Source organism: Plectrocnemia conspersa, unplaced genomic scaffold (assembly GCF_051122295.1).
Source record: "Plectrocnemia conspersa isolate PC_06_02 unplaced genomic scaffold, ASM5112229v1 ptg000014l, whole genome shotgun sequence".
Classification (NCBI taxonomy): Eukaryota; Metazoa; Arthropoda; class Insecta; order Trichoptera; family Polycentropodidae; genus Plectrocnemia; species Plectrocnemia conspersa.
Genome location: NW_028277178.1, coordinates 15,825,208 through 15,847,853, shown reverse-complemented (window position 1 = coordinate 15,847,853; position 22,646 = coordinate 15,825,208). Strand labels below are relative to the sequence as shown.

Here is a 22,646-nt window from a genome sequence, read left to right as displayed (position 1 = left end):
TCTCAGTTTACTCTTGATAAAGTTTATGCTTGAAAAGGATTATTCGCATGAATATGTAGAACTAAAAAGGGAGAGAACAGCAAACGCAAGTTTTTCAGCTGATCGTAAGAGTCAGGAATACTATTCCAGACGTTGAAAATGATCATGTCTTCATTCTCCAGGTCTTTCAAAGCAGACCACTTATGTTGTGAACTAAGATCACATTCGTTCTTCTCCATATTTCCAAATCAATATAGAAACGTTGAAATTTGGAGCTCCATATTTCCTTGTTTTTTAAATCTTGCAATTGTATTTCAAAGTTACCAATGTCAATGCCAAAAGGAGATAATTTCAACTCAGTTATTGTAGCATTAAGAGGATTTTTGACGAATGAAACCTGCTGAGAAATGCTTCCCTCATATTTAAAATTATTGTTTTGAAATGGTGTTTGTCAATAGAGAAATTATTTTCTTGGCGATGCTTCAGCAGGCTCGGAAAGTGAAACAAGGTTGGTCTTTCAAAATCTTGAGCAAAAAGGGATAATTTGTTTTCGAATGAAATTACTTATTCTAACATCGAAAAAATTGTGTTTCCTTTCCTTTGTAGTTTACGGTTAAGCTGATTTAGATGAGACGTAACGTCTACCATGAAATGAAAGTTTTGGATTCACTGATTGTCTGTAAGTTCTTTATAGTGAGCACCCTTCTCAAGGAGAAATGCTTCAATTTCTGGCAATAGGGACGCGAAATGTTTTAAAACGTTCCGTCTTAATAACCATTAAATCTTGTTATGAAGCAGAAGATCAGCGTACTCACTTTCCATTTCAACTAAAAATTCTTTGAATTGACGATGAATAAGAGCTTTAGCTACAATGGAGTTGATGATCGTGATCACTAATCCCATAACTTTACTAATTTCTTCCGGTAATGTCTGCGCACAAAGCGCTTCTTGGTGAATAATGCAATGATAAACCAATATCTCGTAATTCATTTATTCTTTCAAAATGGCAATAAACCCTTTTCTGACGCCGGTCATACTTTTGGCCCCGTCTATAACCGCCAAATGCGCAGATTGATAGCTGTCATGCTACTACGCTGCGCTGCGCCCCTACCGGACGAAACAGGTACTACGTCAACGCTCACGCACACATTCAACGTTGCATGGAAAGGACACTCGACCAAAATTAGTGCCCGGGCCCGTGGATATTTGTGCCAGAGCCGCACTCAAGGAGCCAAAGAGCCGCATGCGGCTCCGAAGCCGCACTTTGCCGACCACTGTTCTAGCCAATGATATTATTATTGTAAATATTTTTAAATGTAGTTTTTTGCTGTACTACAAATAATTGGCGTAAAGCTGTTTTGTATGTCAATAGATAAAATCTATCAATGTTTTTCTAAAAAATAAACTCTAGCTTCAATTACTATACGATGATGATCCTATATTTAAATATTCTTAAGAGTTAAAAATATAGACACCTAACATATGTCAAGTAATTACGATTCATTAAAATACTTTGCTCTGTTTTTGTTTGTGAATCGTTAGTACTGTATGTAAACGCTTTAATAAATAGCTCGAAAGCATACATTAAATAAATAAATGTGTTTGCTTACGTAACGTTCAAAGAATTTCAAAAAGAGTGAATTTTAATCAAAGGGTACTTTAAAGTGTATGTTTTTAAATGTACACCATTTAGAATAGTCAAGACTTTCCATAACATATGATTCATACTGTTTAGTACAAATCTTTAAATATAGAGAGAGTACTATGAACTCTTTGGTCAAAGAAATACAATAGATACGTGTTAATGAATCTCGAAGCTTTTAATTAAATAAATTATTTAATCTTTTTATCTTCTTTAACCGAGTCGCTATATAGGTGTATAATGTTAAACAGAGGCGACGTTGGTTTTATTTGGTATTGACATGGTGCTGATCAACCCAGCCCTGGATTTCATTTAATTATTTGGTTTACAACTGGTTATTTCAATGTTGAACTAATGTTTGTTTTGGGCTTTGAAGCACAGACCTAGGATCGGTTTATTTGCAGTGTTCAAATAATCGCAATTCCGTCGCACCGTTTTACAAAATGTTTACTATCAATTAAAACTATAGATTGATCTGAAGGTAAATTAAATTTAATATTGATATAAAAATGCAATAAAAAATACTGCTTATAAATTGATACTAAACGGAGTAGACGATAAGAGCGGTCCTTGATTTATCCAATTAATTTGGCACTAATAAAACATCGAAGGGCCACGAAAGGCCAGTTTTCAATTGGTTCCGAACCAATTGAATCACGTATTGACGTCGACGTTCGAATTAAAGGTTGTTTTATTGGTCTAGATATATATTTTATTTTATAACTATTACAATACACGACATTTAGACATACATCTGCTTATTATTAATTTGGATCCGATATTATTTAATTTATTTGCGTAATTATTGTCGTCAATTGAAAATATTTTTTTAGCTCACTAGAACCATCCAATTATTTTTTTCAGAAATTCAGTTCCATTGTAATCTACGGAAATATTATCTATGGCTCGCATTCATACTTAAGCAGGTATATATATATGTAGTTTGGCATTGACATTTATATGCTAATGGGTAGCAAATAAAAATTGATTTGTTAAAATTTTAAACTAAATGATTAGATTGAATTTCACGAATATGTAGATACACACACGTGTGTGTGCTAAATGTGCGGTAGCAAATATATCTAAAATTATAAGACCGGAATCATTTAAACAGTTGTATAAACCGCTGCGGGTGGAGGCTGTGTTTGTTTTTCCATATTTGCCAGCACAAATGTTCATACAAGTATACATATAATGGTGAATTCAAATTTGTGTACAATGCAAAGTAAATAGTATGATTGGCTTTTAGCGACATACATTATAATATGTCATATTACCAAAAAGTAATATTGTGTATTATGAGAGCTAATGTAGCAACAATAATAATAATAATACTACAATTATTGCGGTTTGATAAAAATTCACCCGAAGGAATTAATAATTCATTGGGGTATTCAGAATTCCGTTTTGGTGGCGGAGCAATTACAGAAAAAAATATTACGGAGACAAATCGGAGAAACGAAGAGTCGATACTCATTATTGAATTTAAAACATTTTTTATCGTTAATTAAAATGCAAAAATACAAGTATTATTATTTAGTTTTATTTTGGTTAGGATAATGTAAACAATACTTTATCCTATAAAAGGCAAATTGATGCTTATGTTTTTTTTCAATTTTATTATAGACATAATTGTATGTATAAAGAACAATTAAATTTATTGACAAAACATACCAAAAATAATATCCAATCTGGTGCTTGTACTTTTTAAACCCATGATGAAAATATTGAAAAACGCATTTGGATATATCGCGTGGAGTCATTTAATTTATTGCAATGAAATTGTGCTTCAGTTAGTTTGTTTTATTTGTTGGTCTAAATAGATTAATACCATAATTGGTTCAATCTTTTTTAAAAACACAAGATCTATAGATTTTAAATTTAGATACAAATCGCAAATAATTAATCTATACATAATATCTACTTAACTCATTGAATTACTATTGCTTGAATAAACGATGAGCGAAATCAGATGTATTAGCTATTCAGTACCATAAAACTTTTTTTACTGGAAACAATATATCGTCGGAAGACAAAAGGCTACAATATAAACGTTGCACAATTCGGATATGTCCATAAAGCAAATGTCACTTTTTAAAGGCGTATACATATTTCGTTGTTCTAAGAAGCGACTGTAACGGCTGGATGATCGTTGCATAATTAGCACCCTTAATACTTAAGGCTGGTCCCATATGGAGACTTGACAGATTCGGACCGCCTGACAGACGCGAAGATACCGTTTAAAACTCCCGAACACGATTATCGCAGCAAGAGAAACTGACCTCCAGGCACTGTCACTGCCACCTACAAGACTCCTGAGGATCATCCACGAAACATCATCCCTCCGCTAGCTTTTCCACTATTGCTCGGAAAAGACGATACTATGTAATATAAACTAATAAATTATTACTAGTTTTCACTTGCGTCTTTTTATCTGATAAATCACACGCCTTAGGGTTACTAAAAATTAAACTATTTTGTTAAATATTAAAGCAATTGTTTAGATACGAGATCTCTATTTCATTATTAGGCTTTACTTTCGAGACTACTTGTTTACAGTGATCATTAGAATGAACTCTAAATTAATTGTGCAACAGTTATATTACACGATATGCAAAAATATAGATGCTCTTAAACAATCACTCAGTATAAATGTCACTAAAGAACACAAGCATACAGCATCAATTAAAAGGAGACTTAAATAATTAAAAATATTTTTGATTTCTCTTAATGATGTCATATTGAATGTTTGGTTGATTCTCACAATGAAAAAAGTATTAATAAAATTAGAATCAGTGGCAATAAGCACGACAGGGAACTAAATATGTAAGGTTGTTATAAAAACATTCTGTGACCTAAAGTTGTGTCAGTGACGAAAGATGAGCACCTTATATGATGGGATAAAAGTCGGTATTGTGAAATTATTTATGGAAGCTATTGTAAGTACACTTGTTCATTTTCATTACATCTATCAGGAGGTATTATGTGTCAAGTTACAAAATAAAATGATTTAATGTCAGTTGTACCAAAAATATTGAATTTAATAGCTGCTCGAGCCTTTCATGAGCGAGAATTTTCCGCTCTTTTACAGGAACTTGGTCCAATATGGACTGTTGATGTTTAATAATGTGTGATGGCTGAGCCGAAAAAAGGTACTTGTCTTGTAGGAATTAATCTATTTTTTGAGGATAAAAATCTGGCAAACTTTCCTCAGCTCAATCTCAAATTTTGATCATAAGTGGGTCAACACATTGATGTTTTTTTACAGATCTCTCTGATTGTATGAGTGAACTAGAACGTTATGTTTGGATACATAAAAAGTATTTGAAAGTAAACTTAAAATTTTTAAACGAGATGTAGAGACTAAAACTATTTTTTTCAAGTAAAAAAGTATTTCGAGAAGGTCAGCACAACTGTACAAAATCAAATGGAGTCCCTGCATATTATAAACTCGTTACTTGACTAATTCGGCTAAGCATTTAATCGATTTAGAAGCTTGGAAGATATAATTAAAATTGCACCCGAGTTAAGCTATTTTTTTTTCAGAATTTTGACACACATAGGCGGTATTATTAATGTTTTGTAAATCATATTTCCTAATATTTAGTCTACTTTTCTTATTAATTTATAATATCAGGTAATTATATTCCACGTTGTAATTTATACACTATTAACCATGCTCCGTTTGTTAATAAAGGGAATCAATGCTGCTGTTGATGCACAAAACTAGAGAAACTACTCGAGTAATCCAAGACGTTCCCAACGTGCAGTAATTAATTCGTCTTGACTTAAATTAACTTTGAACAGAGTCGCCGCTACGGGAGTTAATACCAACAATTATATTGCACAAATGAAGTCAGCGGCAGCGATTCGGATTGTCATTTATTACGAGAGCTTAGCTGGGAGATTTCACCCAGTTTTCCGAGTAACTTCAACTTAAGCCCGACTTTCCGGGTAAACACCGAGACGCTTCTAAACCTACGCTTTTTGCGAACCTACTTTGACTGACGACGCCACATGTTTATAAATGTGTACGTTAAGAGCGTTGCGAAGTTAAACAGTTTTGCTTCACCGGGAATACTATAAAGGATTTTTAATCTTTAGAGAAAATATATTATTTTTAATGTCTTACGAAAAAAAAATATTATCCAAAAGATACTTATTGCGACTACAGCGCTCTTTCAATTTCACTACCTAAATTGTTAGAGTACATTAAACTTTCAAGGTAACTCTTTAGATACAGTCTATTGGAATTTAATCTACATAAGAGCCACAGCATCTTCATAATATAATTTTATTCGAAAACATGTTGATGTATTAGACACTTTTTTAATCCAATTAAGAATCCAAGTCCGTTGACTGAAATTAAGAACTTTTACGTCTTAGAAATTTATTTACATTAGGCGTGAAATATCAAATCTCGTGTATTTTTAAAAACACTTCTTGTTTCAGGTCTCAATGATCTGATTTTGACCTTATTATTATTAGGTATTAAGCTGTTGAAGTAACTGAGGCATGTTACCATAAACATTTTCTTTGATTTTACACAAAAACAGGCTTAGGATTTTACACAAAAACAGGTTTAAGATTTTCAGAATACGCATGAGTGACGTATGAGAGACTAAGCATTTACACGCTTAAATGTAGCTTCTTTACATGAACTGGCAAAACGAGTTAGATGTATATATTCCTGCAAGCTAGCTAACTTAACCCTGTTCAATCAAACGTTTAATTATTGATTCGCTTGAATAATATCTCACGTTCTGACTCAATATGCACGTTGGGTCAGAATTATTGATTCTTACTTTGATAGTATTTTTTTTTCACATTTTGTGTTTGGTTTTGGAGTGTAATTTTTTAAAAGATAGTTTTTCATTCTATATATGAAGAAAAAGAAAAATAAATATTTATTAAAATAAGTTATAAAAACTTCAGATCATTTAGTGACTTTTGGCAAACTGTAATATACTCGATTAGTATATGATGCTTTATACAAAACAACTTTAATTTTAATAAGTGAGATCTGTAGAACACATTGAAGTAAAAACAAAGATTTTCTGAATAAAATTGATTCGTCAGTTGTGAAAGATATTGTTTGTAAAATAAAAGTCGTAGGTTTAAATCTCACATATCCTTATTTGAGAATATAATATAATATGTTTGATATGTGGTCGAAAAAATGCGAGATAAATGGACTTAAAGTTTTAATCCTGAGCATACAAAATTGTCTTAGCTTACTAGTAATACATCGTTAAATGTAAAATAGCAGTTCTTTAAAACATATACAAGTTTAAATTATCCCGATTTAAAAAATATTGCCGTTCTATACAGCAATATTTTTTGACCACAAAGATTAGATAATATTAGATTTTTATATAGCAGTTTTTTTTTTAAATAATTTAGGTTTTCAAAATTTCTTGTCCAACGATTATTACAGATAGACATTTGATAATTGATAATTATTTAAAAAAATAAAATTCCACAGTAAACATTTGTGTAAGTGCAAAGCTTTTATAGAAAATTGACGCACCGACCGTAAGAACAAAATCTCTTGCGCTATAAATACATTGCGAAAGATAATTTATAATTTGATATATGATGTATGATATTTAAATGTTTATCAACTCATGTTTTTAATGTAGTGTTTTGATAATATGTGAGGTGGAGGGGAGTAACTTTGTTTTTGCCTAGGGCGCTAAATAAGTTAGGGTTGGCCCTGAAACTAACTAGTACTGGAACATAAGCTACTTATTTATCTGAAGCGTCACTGGAAATATATTTATGTTTAAATCTCGACTAATTTAAATAGTTTTCAGTTTTTCGTTGTGCTTTGCCTCGACTATGCTAATGTAAACTCGTCAAACGCCGTACTTAAAAATGCGTTTGGGAAGCTTATATAGTGCCTTAGTAGTGCGATTTATAATGATATTACGATTTTAAGATGACGTGTAGCAAGCTGTGTCATCAGCATATAGGAAGAGCGGACAGTCGGTGAAAATTAGCATATCGCTAATATACACATAAAAAGGGTGAGGTATGAGTATGCTCCCTTGAGGTACTACTATCGGTTTATCTTTTGCCATTCACGGAGATCCCTTTACAATAACGGTGTATTGTCTGTTTTTAGATAAGCATCTATTATGTGAATGAGATAAAATTTATTTATTATTAATCGTAATATTCTATGATGCGTATTATATTTTGAACTCATGTAAAGCTAAGCTTTGAGTATTAACATCACTATAAAAAATATAATTTTTATTGTAATTATCATTTTATTACTTTTTCATGCTTTACTTATGCTATCATTGTGTATTTAAAGTATCTTTGTCACGTTAAGTGTGTTTAATCTGTGTAAAAAGGGAATTGATTAAATTTATCGTTAACTTGTTTCTGTTCATAATAAAGTGTAACATAGTTTTATGAAGTAAATGAAGAAAAAAATATGCTTTCTGGGATTAAAATAATTATAATCCCAGCTAAATAATATTAAGAAATATATTCATAAAGTAAGAAATCAAAGTGCAGAAAATATTTACAAACAATTATCTTTTAAGATAAGCTACGCCCCTGTTTCTAATAATATAATCAAATATTGACTATATTATTTGACAAAAGTAAATATTTGATTTTAATAAAAAATATGTTTTTTTAAAGTTTGTCCTTAATTTTTCTAACATGTATAGTATTTTTGTTGCAGTGAATTATATCATACAACGATTGATTGATTTTTTATTTTATCATTTATAAGAGAAAGAAGGTCCAATGACAAGTGATGAGTTATGTCTGTTATTAATACGAGCAATTAACTTAACGAGTGCGTCATGCTTAAAATATCATCTGTAGACGTATTTCGCAGAATATACGATATCGGTGATGTTAATTTAAAATTATTTGTTGAAGCACACTTTATTTAGCTGCATATCACATCATCTTACTCTTGACTCATCGTTTCTATTTATATTAAAAATTAAACTTTGTAGGGAGGGCTCTATGACAAAGAATGAGCGAAAGAGTAAATATTTGCAATACGGATCTTGACGCTCCCGTTGAGCCAACGACCATACGTTCGTTTTGTAATATTCATTCGATATGTATTTGTACAAAGGGAGGGCGAGAACGTCTGTTCGCTTGCGATTCCTCCGTTAATCCCGAATTTTGTCCCGAGAGCACAGGCATATGCATACAAGTGAACGAACCATATTACTAATCCACAGACCACGAAACTTTGCTAAATTATAACGAAAAAACCTGCAAAGAATCTAAAAAAATAGGCCAAAGTATTATTTAGAAGACCTGTGTCGTTAAAGCGCTCAAGAATACTTTTTACTCGCTCACCTGTTTTTCCCATCGAATATGCTTATTATTTCTCGAGCTCGCATCGATTTAATGGCATCCATAATGTATGGTATCGTTTTCTACCTTATTTGAATTTGTTCCATGGAAAATATAGGCAAAATAAATTTTCCGCAAATTGATTCTAGGAACGGCGTCGAGTGTGTGCGCCAAACGATTGTTAACAAATAAACTGTATTTACTAATGTAGTTTTACTAGAAAATATAAATGTATTCTGCATATATAAATTTGTTTTTTAGCTCACTTTGTATATATGTAGGTATATATATACATATATACATGTGTATCTCTATCAAGGGTTTAGTAGTTAAGAGTTTTATCCTTAGTCTGAACTCATTTTATGAAATGAGTAATATTCTCTAAGATTAAGGTTTAAACTGTGAGATATTTAAAAAAAAATTTGCATTCGTTTACCGTTAACGATCTTTTTTAGCCGAATGAATAACGATGCAACTTATTTTATTTATATATGTAAAAATGTATCATTTTTTAAATTCTCAATAGATAAGTTCCATGATATATAAATATCGCGTAAATTGCTTTCAAAACATCCAAACATGCGCCAATAACGGTTCAAACGCTATATAAAATTGGGAGAAAGTTTTAACAACTTGTTTAAAATTAATACATTATTTTGAATTAAATAATTTAATTATCTACAATAAAGTTTAAAAAAATATTGTGGTAATTTTATTACAATAATATACTGTAATATCAAAACTTTATACAATTGTTTATTTTGGTTTGGTTTTAATTTATTACTATTATCATATATAAATAGTTTTGTAGTGTTTCATATACAGCACTTGTCAAGAGACACGGCACACGCGTGTCTGAAGTTCCGTGAATCATGCCCACGGACATAACAGCCGTCGAGAAGTACACTGCATTCTTACGACCACCTGTAACGTGCGGGGATTTACGCGCACAACTGTGTATATAATGCAGTACAAAACCGGACTATACACACTCGAATCCACTACACATCGACGCTCGGACTACTACTTCGCTACATGGACTTAAGCCTCGCCTCCTATTTGTATAGCAACTACAGGACACGCGCTCGAGAATAAGTACCGACGACTTCAAGAAGAACCTACCGACACAATCGAAGATCTATCAATGCGACTACGTACGAACTATACGAGAAATTTAAAGAATTCTCTTAAAATGTTTTTCTTTGCTAAAAAATAAATTTAAACAAATATTTTTGAATGGTTTAAAACCACTGTAATTAAAAAAAAATAAGAAATGAGACTTGAAATTCTATCTATGTATAAACATTTAAATTACATTTGATGTATAATATATCGTTATGTAATAGCAATTGATATATAAAGCGTAATTTTTTTCCAATGCGCACAAAAATATAAGCTGATCGCACCACTTCACATTTTCTGAGAAACTATATATACGAAAATTCAATCAATTTCACGAGTGATCTTATCTATATTATTATATTACATCACCCATATATTTTGAGCAAATGTTAGATATTGAGTATTTTACCCGTACTCTTTTTAGTATCTAAATTGCAATATTATCTGTAATGTTACTAACACATCTAAATAAAATAACTACAAAATGAGAATAATAGTTCTAGTTCTAGTAATGGTATACTTCAAAAACATATATATATATGTACTTATATAGAATATTTTCAGGTCATGTATATCAATACACAAGTAAATATAAACTTATATATTATTTCGTACATTCAAATAAACGTTGGGAGTATCAAAACTTTACATATAAACATAAGCAATATTTTCTTAGAGCCTCGTGACACAGCGTTAAATGTATGTTTTAGCAATTGACAATTTTAAATAGGGTACTATATTTGAAGTAATAACATTAGTATAATAAAAGCGTAATTAAAATAGCGATTGTATACGAACGTTATCAGTTTGGGAACACAGGTATCTGTATAATTTATTAGCTTGTGTATACACGTGTATTGGTTAATTCACAGTAGCTTTTCGCCCACGGCATTGGAACAATTTCGCTTTCTTTTTATTATTATCCTTGTTATTTTTTCAATGTTTTTCCCCTCTCCATAAGCTCGAAAACCCCTCGAAAATACTGTTGTGGGCTTAAATCGCTGTCGCGGCGCTATCTCCGGAATAACAATGATAAACGCCGGTGGCAAACAAAAACGTCATTTCGGAAAAATGAATTTTAACCTTTTCTAAACTTTGGTATTTTTAAATAATCTCTTTGTCGTTTTTATATCACGAAAGTCGCTCGAAAGTTAAAAAATTTCAAAGAATTTGCTGTGCGTATATATTATAATAAAGCTATTCACGTCGCACAGTTTATTTAATTAAAATTAAAGGCAAGTTAAAAAAATATATAAAATACACTAATTTTATTTGATAATAAGAATTATTTTAATATTATATATATAAAGCACAATAGGAAAGTCGGTCTCGTTGTTAAAGTTTAAAACATTAATTAATTCAACAACGTATGGGAATTTATTTAAGGTATTTATTAGGTATGTAGATATAATTATAACACGAAGTTTAATTACACTCACCGCAGTATATTGTCGATTAAAACGCAAACGGAATTTATTATGTATTGATAATAAAATTCAATGGTTCATTCCGAGATTTTTTTCATAAACACACATAAAAATAACTTCAAAAGCCTACCGTAAATGAAATATGGCGTGCTCCTAAGACCAGATTCAGCATTAATATTAATATAACAAAGGGGGTTGACCGAAAAGCAAGCCTTTTTTAAGGGGTGTTAATGAGGTCGGCCCAATCACACTTTTGTTTTTCCCCAAAAGCCTTTTGTGTCTCGTTTTACTTCCATGCTGTCGTGTTTACAGTGCCATTAGCGAAAAACCCGTCAGCCTATAAATCGTATCGTCAACAAGTTATTTCCTTCAAGTAAAGAAACCAAAATCAGAATTCCAATAGGAGTCAATCAACATGAAAGCGAAATTACTTTTTTTAATAAAAAATATTATTTTTTCTTTCATCAAAAATGTGAAAATCTGGAATGGAATATATGGAATAACTTTAACCTTATGCAACCATGGTTTGTCTTTAAGAAATTATTATTTTTATTATAAATTAAATGATTCAGCATTTTTTATTTCATACTGGATAACAGATTTTTTTACAATTAAAAACTTAAACAAGCAGCTAATTTTTTTATAAAAAAAGCACTTAACCATAAAGCAAATTAATTGCATCACGACTATTATTAATAAAATATATTAAGAATATAAGTTCAGCAATACTTCTGGAGATCGTTAAGGTGTGGCATATGGGATTCTATTGAAAATGATAATATTTGTTTCCAAATTGGTTACTAGGTTGGCTGGGTTGCCAATGAGACACATATTAGTTATTAACAGTTAAAAGTATTACCTGATTAGAAGAACGAATCTTACGGGGGCGGTAGGCGAGCGCCAGTCGACAGTCTTCTCCAGCTCCAGGGTATAACCTTAACTTTCACCAGTCACTGCAAATGTTAGATAACACAGAGATTTGTAAAGACTAGACACTCTAAGCACTCGTCCAATTCAACTATTTAAATATCGAATAACAAATGACAAAATATTCGAATATTCGAATATATTTAAATATTTGAAAAGACGATTTTTTTTTATTATTTCTAAGCATGAAAAGTAGCAAATTGTCATATTGTTATTATGTTTTAATAAAACCCGCCGTCGAAAATACCCGTTCTGTTGCTGTTGACGTCATCTTCACCATCAACAGTGCGTTATACAGTTTATCTAAATTTTCTGTTCGGTATTTGAAGTAATCTAATTTTTAAAAATCTGTTTAATCTATTGAAATTTTGAGCAAAGTGGCGAATGTTTTTCTGCAAACGAAGTGATTTGTGGTTCTTGCTAATACTCTGTACCTGGTGCGTTGGATAAACTCACTTGGGACAAGTCGGGGATATCAGATTAAAGTTATTGCTAAAATGCTTATGGAAGTGAACTCCCAATGAAAGTAAAATATATGCACTATATGCGCTTATATACGTTTGTTTTGGCTTAGGGAGGTTTTGTTACTTGTTTATTCCTGGCGCGACGGGCAATTACAAATGTTTGGGGGTGTAATTTTCTTATAATAATATTTACATTGCAAGACCGTTGCAATTTTGGCAACCTCACACTTGTTATTTCTCATTTTGTTTTTAAAATGTAATCCAATAGAACTAAAATAAGTCATTGTAATGCATTTATGGATACTAATCCTTCGAGCTCTGTTATCATCAGGTACGAAAGCACTCTTTGACACGTTTTGTTTATTGCGCTTTTAACGCATATTGCGATACGGTGCGTCAATCTTAATAGGAGTTTCATACCTTACTGATTTTCACCGATAGTCCCTATAAAATATATAAATATATAAGATGAACAGTTATTAAAACCATTTATAAAAAAAAAACCAGTGAGATTATCTTTTTTTATTCAAGTTGAGAAATCTATATATGTAAAATTATTAATTAGAGATCTGGAGAAACTGTAATTTGATTTTATGTGTTTGGGCATTTTATATTCTAATATTAATTATTTATTTATTTAGTTAATAATTGTTTATACAATAAAAAATATAATTAAAACATATGTACATACTACATATAAAACATTATATTAACATAAATAGAATATAAAAATGGCTTTAATATTATAATTTATTTTTTATTGCACGAAAGTGTATTTATATTACGTTGAGGAAACTTTTTTGCGGATTATACTAAAAATAGTATTATACAAATTCACACCTCAGAACAATACTCGTTTTCTTAAACCTATCTATCTTTAAATTATCTCTATTTATAGTATTAAATCAATATACATCTTTATTTATTATTAAAATACTTTGGTAGCATATTATTTTCTAACTTACATACAAATATTAAACATTAATTTTTAATATTTCTTAAATATCCAACCATTCCAATCTTTTAATCATACTTTTACAACTAGTAAATCTATATTTATTGCTGGTCATAAACAAGACCAGTTTTAATTAAAAAATAACATTGTTGCACAATAATTTAAGTGGGGCGTAATAATACTATTGTAAATTTTTTTTTTGTATTTGTAGTTAACATATTTCTCATTTTTGATAATATTCTTATTTTTTTACTATATTTTTAATTATGTAATTACAATATTTAAAAAAAAAAATTATCTACAATTACTCCTAAATATTTTATATTATTAAAAAAATATAATAGAGTTATCTGTAACTATTTTTATGATATTATCTAACATATACATCTATTTAATTTTAAATATTTAAAAAATGCAACATGTAGCTAAGATCAATTCTTATTTTAATATAAATAAAATTTTGATTCTGCTTTTTGACGACTTTAGGTTTAGATAAAAATGTATTACTAACGTTCATTATACATGCACACGATTTTACCGGTCTAATTAGTTGTTTATGTGATTTATCTCTATTTATTTTAGATATCGCGCTTCTTTTAGTGATATCGGTCTTTAAAACGTAACGATGACAGTATTAAAAGCCTGTCCTTCAATTTAAAGAATTTCAGATTATCTAAAGTAGTGGTCGCCAACCAGCGGTCCGAAGACCACTGATGTTCCGCGAAAAAAATTTGCTGGTCCGCTGAGAATATTTAATGTATTGACAATTTCCGTGTTTATTTAACTGTTCCAATATATTTTCACCCAAGTTTTTATAGTTTTTGCCATATTAAACAGCGTGTTATTTATAGGCCCATGCCAATATCTAATGTTAGCAATGCAATTATTAGGTGAAATTATTATTTTAGCTAAAAAACAAGGGTTCTAAGATCTTTTCTCCTATGCTACATTTGATAATTGGTAATATTAATTATTTTTTTAATTAAATTTCAGGTTGCTTACCATCTGTAAGTGAAAAGATTTAACTGAAATTGACGCACTGACCTTAAGAACAAGACTTTTTACGCACGAGGAGCGCATTAAGCCATTTATCGTTTTCATGTCAGATAGTGCGGACCGTATGTGACAATAGTTGGAATAAACCAAAAGCATCACAATAGTAAGTGTTATTATATTTTTTGTTTTTGCAAATAGCTAGCTTAAAAATAAATACAAATAACTAGTTACTATGCCAGTTAAACATTAATATCATTAGTGGATAAAATTAAGAAAAACGGATTGATAAAACATTAATCGATTTATTATTTAACGGTACGACATACCTTTAAATAATTTATATATTATTAAATTATTTTCTTTCAAAATTATTAAAACATTATACATCATGTGCATTTCCCGTATTGAAATTGTATTTTGAGTTGATGCAATAGTAGTAAAATAATTATTTATTTAAAAGATTTTCTCCTATATATTTTTTTTATTCAACTGCTAATTACATGAAAATAGCATTAATAATACGTTCTTTAAAATCCTACACTCCATAGCTACCGCCCTAGTAACTAAAATATGAAACATTTACTCAGTTAATTACGGTTTATACAGCGCCAAATGTTACGTAAAGTTCAGCGTGTTTATTATTACGCACATTATAAATTATACCTATGTAAAAGTACGTAAGCATCGTGAGCGCCATATAATAATTTAGAAAATTTTGCCCATGTCCATGTGTAAATTCATAATTTACGGGTCGTAAGAGCTTTCACCTTACAGGGTCCCTATATCCGTGTCATGATGTTTACAAGGGTCTCATGACAATTCTTAATACGTAATGATTTATATTCGATGATACTAAGCTGGCTCTGAATTTTGTTAAATAAATTTATATTTTAAAATAGTATATTATGTGGAAATGTAAATTTAATTATGCAATTAATACGTAGTCGCATTAGCATAAGGACAGAGCGGTTGAAGTGTACATACATTTGCACTAATTTCGTAAGCAGATTGTCTACATGAGGGGTAGGGAACCGAAACCCTTTTGACGCTACTAAGTATTAGTAGGTTCATGATTATTAGATCAGAACAAATAAACAAAAGACATCCAAACAAATAAACGAGACGTGAATTAATTTCTGAGACGCTTCTTAGGCAAACTCTGCATACAACAGTTGAGGATTATTGCTTTTTAGCAAGGGGTGAACGAAACCATCTGGCGGCTGGCCCTTGTGTTTCTGCGACGGGGTCAAAGTTGATATTGAGATTAGCGAAGGGATGCTGTGCGAAAGAGCACTGGGGAGGAATAATCCTAATTTTCTAGTACTGCTAATTAGGATTTTGAAAAGTAGCATTAGTGTAATTAATTATTGTTAGAGAAGGGAAATGATTTTTCATGAATTTTAAACAAGAAAAATACCAAACTAAACAAAAGTAAAAATTGTATGAGCCAGAGCTTTAAAAATATTTAAGATAATACAAAAATATGTTTTATTACGATTTTATTTAACTTTTACAAATATTTTTTAAAAATGCTTAAGTTTTATATCTTAGTAATGTATTTTTAAATTGTTTATGTACAACTTTTTATTTTGAATATGTAAGATTAAAATGCTAAAACAATATAAGGTTATTAACTGAGAAAACAGTTTCAAACATTAATAACGTATTTCATATTTAATACGTTGGAAAGTTTATGATGTAGTTACTCATGGAAGTATACGCTGTAGCTCTTAGATGTCAATGTGTGAAAATTGATTTTCCCAAAAGTTTCATTTGGCGGGAAATTCTCGAGTCGAAACGCAAAGGGAGACAAGACAAGAGTTTCTACTCGCATGCGTTGAAATCATCCAAGAGTTGGTGTTAGTTTATCGATCTGCCAGCATCCCTCCCATCCGACAAACACGTACGATACGTTCAGACGGAGCGAGCAAAACACGAATTAATTTATCTAAAATTCAACTTGTTTTCACTGTTAAATAAAATTATAATATTTATTATTCGTCTCAGCAAAGAAATATACATAAAAAGTTGTTTTTCTATAAGAAATAAGTAGTAGAAAAATGTTATTATTTAAAAGTAATTTTTGAGCAATTGATTGAAAAAACTAATCTCTATGTTAATATTATCATATTATTATATATTGCTGATCAAAATTATACTTCTAATATTTAAAGATTTTTCCTCTTGATTTGTTAATATGCATAATTTATTTTATGTTAGCTTCTGTATACATACAAATTACCTTTAAATGGTTGAACGTTAATGTTATTTTAGTTTGCTTGATTGAAACACGTTTACGTTTTAAGTAACGCACTTAGAAAGTCGTTTTTTTGATTAAAAAAATACTGAACTTACAGCAGCACAATTATTTTACATTTTTGGTTAAAGGTTTATAAATAAACCACAATTAATGGACATATTTATATAATGTATAATTCACGCCTTGAAAATTTACATATTTTTTGCTCATTTCAGTGAATATTTGAAGCCATAAGCGTTTTTAGAACTTAGTTGTATATGTTCCTACTGTTGCAATAAGCTAGTTTTCTGTATTGCCGTGTGTGAAATGAATTACTTGTCTTAACTATTCAGACCATTTGTACAAAGGGAAACACGTGTAATGTAATTGTAGTATCTTTTTCATTTAATTTATCATTATCACTCTCTACCTCTTCTGTTTGAGTGACTTAAACAATATTATCATCATTCAAGCAGTGAAAGCCCGGATCATTCGTATCGCGATTTATATATCAAAGCATTCTAAATTGTCCATTAATCTGCATATTTCAGATATATCACTTGCCTCAGTTTTCTTAGAATCAAATAAAAATATTTCCACGTCAGGAATTTATTTCGAAAATCATGATTCAATCATGAAACTTACGGTACACTACGTCCATTTTATGGCCGACATAAACGACCATCCGAGCAAGTACTATGAATAGTTTTCGCACCAAGCATACTCTAATTGATAATACGCACCCGCAGAGACATCGTACAGTGCGCATCGAATAAGTGTTTCTACCGTAGAGCGTGTTATTGAAGAGGACCCAAATGAGTCGATTCGCTGTGTTTATCCACTTTATGGAAGATTTTGCGGAAATATCTTGGTTTACGAGAATTAAAGCTGCTCGACCATCGTGTGCGTCGCACGTTCGGTGAATGAGCCAAAAACGAGATTGCTCTTAATCCTCATTTTCATCACAAAGTTTTGTTCAGCGATGACTTGTTTTTGGTTGAATGGCTACATTAACAAGCAAAATTTCACAAAATTCACGAGCCATTATCGAGACAACGTTACATCCACAAAAGTCACTCTTTGGTGTGCTTTATGGAATAGTAGAATCATTTGCCTTTATTTCTTCAAAACTGATGCCGGCCAGAACGTTACAGTCAATGGAGAGCGCTATAGAGCGTTTCCTTCCCTAATTAAATGGCATTACTGTGGAAGAGCTTTGGTTTCAATGACGGCGAGATATGCCACAGCGTGCGCCATAATCAATTTATTGAAGGAAACATTCAATGACCGCAGAATTTTGCGTATTGATTCGCATAATTATTGATTTGGAAGCCAACATTCGCCGCGTTATCGCTGATATACGGTCCCAGTTGCTCGATTAGACTTACGGATTGCGCTTTATTTGAGCCAGCTCTAATACTAATATGTCCAAAATGATATTTAAACGTTAATGGCATAAAATTATCTTTTCAATAAAGCCAATACTATGGCCATTACAACGATTTCTATGTGTTTTATAGGATTTTAAAGTTCTATACCTTTAAGCAGGCGCGTACGGTGAGATACTTAAATATGTTCTGCACGCCTTTATCTCTCACTCACTCTCGTCACAGCGAGCGAAAGGAAAAGTGTCTCACCATAAGCGCCTGCATCTAAGAAAAACACATTTATATATATCATTTCTACGAAGGTTTCTAATACAAATAAACCTAGGTATATGGCCAGTCTAAAAATTGTTTTACATTTTAATTTTAGCTAATTTAGCAATAGCGAAAGCATATTTTTTTATAAGTGTAAAAGCATTACTGTGATATGACAATTTGCTGAACAACTTCCTATTTACTGCTCGATGGGAATTTATATATGAGCATTTAATATGAAAGTGACTAGATTTGCTAGGTTGGAATGTGGGATGCATTAAAAAACAGCTTTCATCTCGGAATTTTTGCTTCATTTACGACAAATAGCCCATGAATCTTTGGACCAACGACAAAAGGCCCATGATAGTTGACCCAGGTAGCAATTGGCATTCTTTAAGGCTTTTTTATCAGTAGATGTGGATCACATTGGTGATTATTTTCATTTTAATTTTTATTGATAAACTTCTAATATATTGTATGATAGTAAATATAATACTTTTATTTTTATATCATCTAGCACTGACCATGCTTTTTTCTACAATATCCCTATTAATGTTACAAATTTAAACATGAAATTTTTTTCTCAGGTAACGGCCGAGCGTATGAACAATTTCTCAGATTTGTGGAAGGTCTGGAGCACTGGATTCACAGTAATAGTAGGAAGAAAGCGTCACCTCTCAGTTGCGCTGCGTCGCGCGCAAGCGGCAGTGAGGTCGAGGGGGGCGTTTTGCCCGGCTCATTCGAACGGTTCGGCTGCGCGCGCAAAACGAGTCAGCGGACGCGAGAAGGGGCGGGCTCATGCTCAGTAAGTAACGGTTCGGCTCGGGGACCGCCGGTGGTCTGCGCGCGTAACGCTCTCACCTGCGCAGGTATGAGACTGATGCCGCGTATCGCCTCGCGCCCCAACATGTGGAGTGCGTTTCTCTGTGCCCTCTTCTTGGCTGCTTCAGTCACCGCAGCGCAGGGAGCCGGACACTTCTCCGACAGTGAGTATCCTGCTGTCACACCACGTGCCCAGCACAAACACCCCCCTCGCCCCACCCCCTCGCCCACGCACAGCCTTCGAAGCCTACTCGGACCACATCAGATCAAATCGTATTAGCAAAAAATGTGTTACGTGTTTCGTTATGTTGTTATGTTAATGCTCGCAAATACGCAGACTAACCTAACCCGACCGGCGCGTTTAGCAAAATATGAATCGATCTATTATAGTAAATAAATAATAATATCTTAGTAATAAGACGTACGAGTGTGTTACGTGTTTAACATGCAGTGGTCGAACGCAAGCCAAATGTTACATGTGCATATGTTGTGAGCGGAACGCTTATAAAAAAGCTAGTGTCAGACTTCAACAAATATAACATAGCTTATAGTCTATTTTATAAAATAAACATGTATTGAGAAAACAAAACCTAGCTCACCCAATGTTTTATGATACTTTTCAAAAGCATTTGTATTGTTTTTAATGTCCATCTTGCACACGAAGGGCACTATAATTAAGGTGTAAATAAATTAATTCGTATAACTATGCAACAATAACAATTGCAGAACAATGTTATTAAATAATAATTTGATAAACACGCTTTATTATACATATTTGAACATCTTCATAAATAAATGTGTTTTTCTATCATTTATTTTATTTTCATATTTTAATAATTATTTACATTTATTATGACAAATGAATAACGCAATTTCCCTTTATTTTTACTATTATCAGTAACCATGGTTAATCTTGAATTTACACTATTTTCGAACAAATAACGGTGGGTTTAACTGGCAGTTTGAATGCTAATAGTTGCTTATTTGCTACAGTTTAATAGTGCAACTCATACTAGATTTTAAGATAGACATGTATGCTAAAAACAGTTTTAATAATTAGGTAAACATTGATGATTCCTTAACGCGAAAACCTATTTTAGTTTTGAGTGTATTGATAATATAAAATATTTTTATACCATATGAAATTCAATCGTGTGGAATAAGAACATTTTTGCGTGTAAATACGTTACAATTTATTATTTAAATTGCTTTTCAAGTAAAAAATGTATGTAAGTGATAATATTTTATGGATAGTATAATATTAATTTATATTCATGAGCTGTTTTTTTAGTTTGGAATTATGTGTTTCCGTTCAAAAGTATTAAATATTTTTTTTTTTAATTCAGTCTTTGCTATAAAGGCATTGTAGTTTTTGTGTATCTTGAATTATAATATAATAAACAAACAATACATCTTAAATTTATTATTCAATAATTGTGTAAAAATAAATTATGTGTGTTAAAATGATTTAAATTATTAAGTCATACTTTATTATAATTCAGTGAAAATTACTTCTGGAGAAATATTAAATTTGACGGACGAAGCTGTAAAATTATTTTTATTTACTAAGACATTGAATAAATATAATTAATTATAATTTGATTATATTTTTCAGAATAAGTGAAATGTAGTAAAAGGAAAGTATTAAGCGAAAGTATACAGCATTAAATGAGCAATACAATACCCAAATACTTACCAAATAAAAAGGAAATATTGATTTTTTCACTTTAATTTCTTTTTAGTAAGAAATAAATTATTGATTTGTAAGCTACTACTTTGAAATTCACAATAATTTATTTATTATTTTAATTAAAATATACTGTATAATTATTATACATTTTTTAGCTTATCAATAATGCTTTAATTTATATTTTATTGTGCTATTTTCCTATAGTATAAAAAATATAAAAAAATAATGCCCATATTATTTCTACCTAATATTGTTTTGATTAATAATGTTTACGAACATATCTATTTGAAATTAAGATTAGGTTACATTTAAACCATCTGTTTTTCGTGTTATGTATGCATATTTTAATCTGTCAGTAAATACAATCGAACGGTAATATTGCTCCCGTTGTGTTCAACCGTCACTCACAGGTTAAACGCTTTTTAGTATTTAGGTGGCGCATACTGAATGCGTTTATTTCTGTAGAATATAAATTTAGTTAGTCTCGCTAAGCAGCTTAGATCCTAACTTAACTCTCTTATGTATGTATGTTTTTTGTAGCACATGTGTCGCACGTCTTATGCAAAAAAGTCGCTTACATTTGCGCAAGTAATAATTCAAGAACCGGTTGAAATTAATTAGTTAATACGTAAAAAATAGTATATTTGTGTATATATATAATATATAAGAATTGAAATTAAAAAATGAAGGCCGAGTGTGGCGTGATGCATAATTTATTGATTGATTCGACGTAGATTACAATATTTAATCTTTTCACGACGTAACATATATTTATGAAGTTTACTACGCACACCTTGTTGTTTTACAATATTGACAAAACGTCAAAGAGTCTTAGTTATCGTTTGTATACGTATACACCAGTCTTTTGTGTTGAAAATACACTCGTTATATTTCTACGTAACCATCACGCCACGTTTTCGTTATCGCTCAATAATCGCAATACAATGTGTAAATAGTTTAACCGAAAAAAACCGCGGGCGTTGTTAAGTATCCGATTTGTTTCCGCGCGACGACTTTTGAAATTGAAATGCAAATTTGGCCACCGAATTGAAAAATGCACTTTCGTGTATTTATTGCAACGGTTCAATCAACTGAAACTTTTTTGCACGATCGAAATCGCAAATTGGAAATGTATCCCAGTGAAATCCTCTTTATTTTTACTAGAACAAAAAATATACACGAAACCTCGATTGAGATATTTTAGAGACGGATATTTGATAAAAGTATACTTTTTCGAACTACCTACTAACACGTGCCATGATTCATTCATCTATTTACTTTTTTGTTGTTGAAAGGTATCTTATGCTGTTAATTGAATGCAAATACTTACGTTATCTCAACGGTATACTTTAAATACATTCTTGGGTCTCGTTTACCGAATGAATAGACTTGTGGTTCATTGTTAGTT

General features: G+C 30.9%; 1 protein-coding gene across 11 annotated transcripts in view; it reads left to right on the top strand.

The window, feature by feature from the left end:
• The first annotated feature begins 19,530 nt into the window (after positions 1 to 19,530).
• Positions 19,531 to 22,646, top strand: part of LOC148226337 (low-density lipoprotein receptor-like) — a 265,757-nt gene continuing 262,641 nt past the window's right edge. For all 11 annotated transcript variants that reach the window (XM_088203620.1, XM_088203610.1, XM_088203613.1 and 8 more), the window contains exon 1: positions 19,531 to 19,712. In XM_088203620.1, coding sequence (XP_088059746.1) covers positions 19,598 to 19,712 — 115 coding nt within the window. In that variant the 5' untranslated portion in view covers positions 19,531 to 19,597. The remainder of the gene's footprint in view (positions 19,713 to 22,646) is intronic.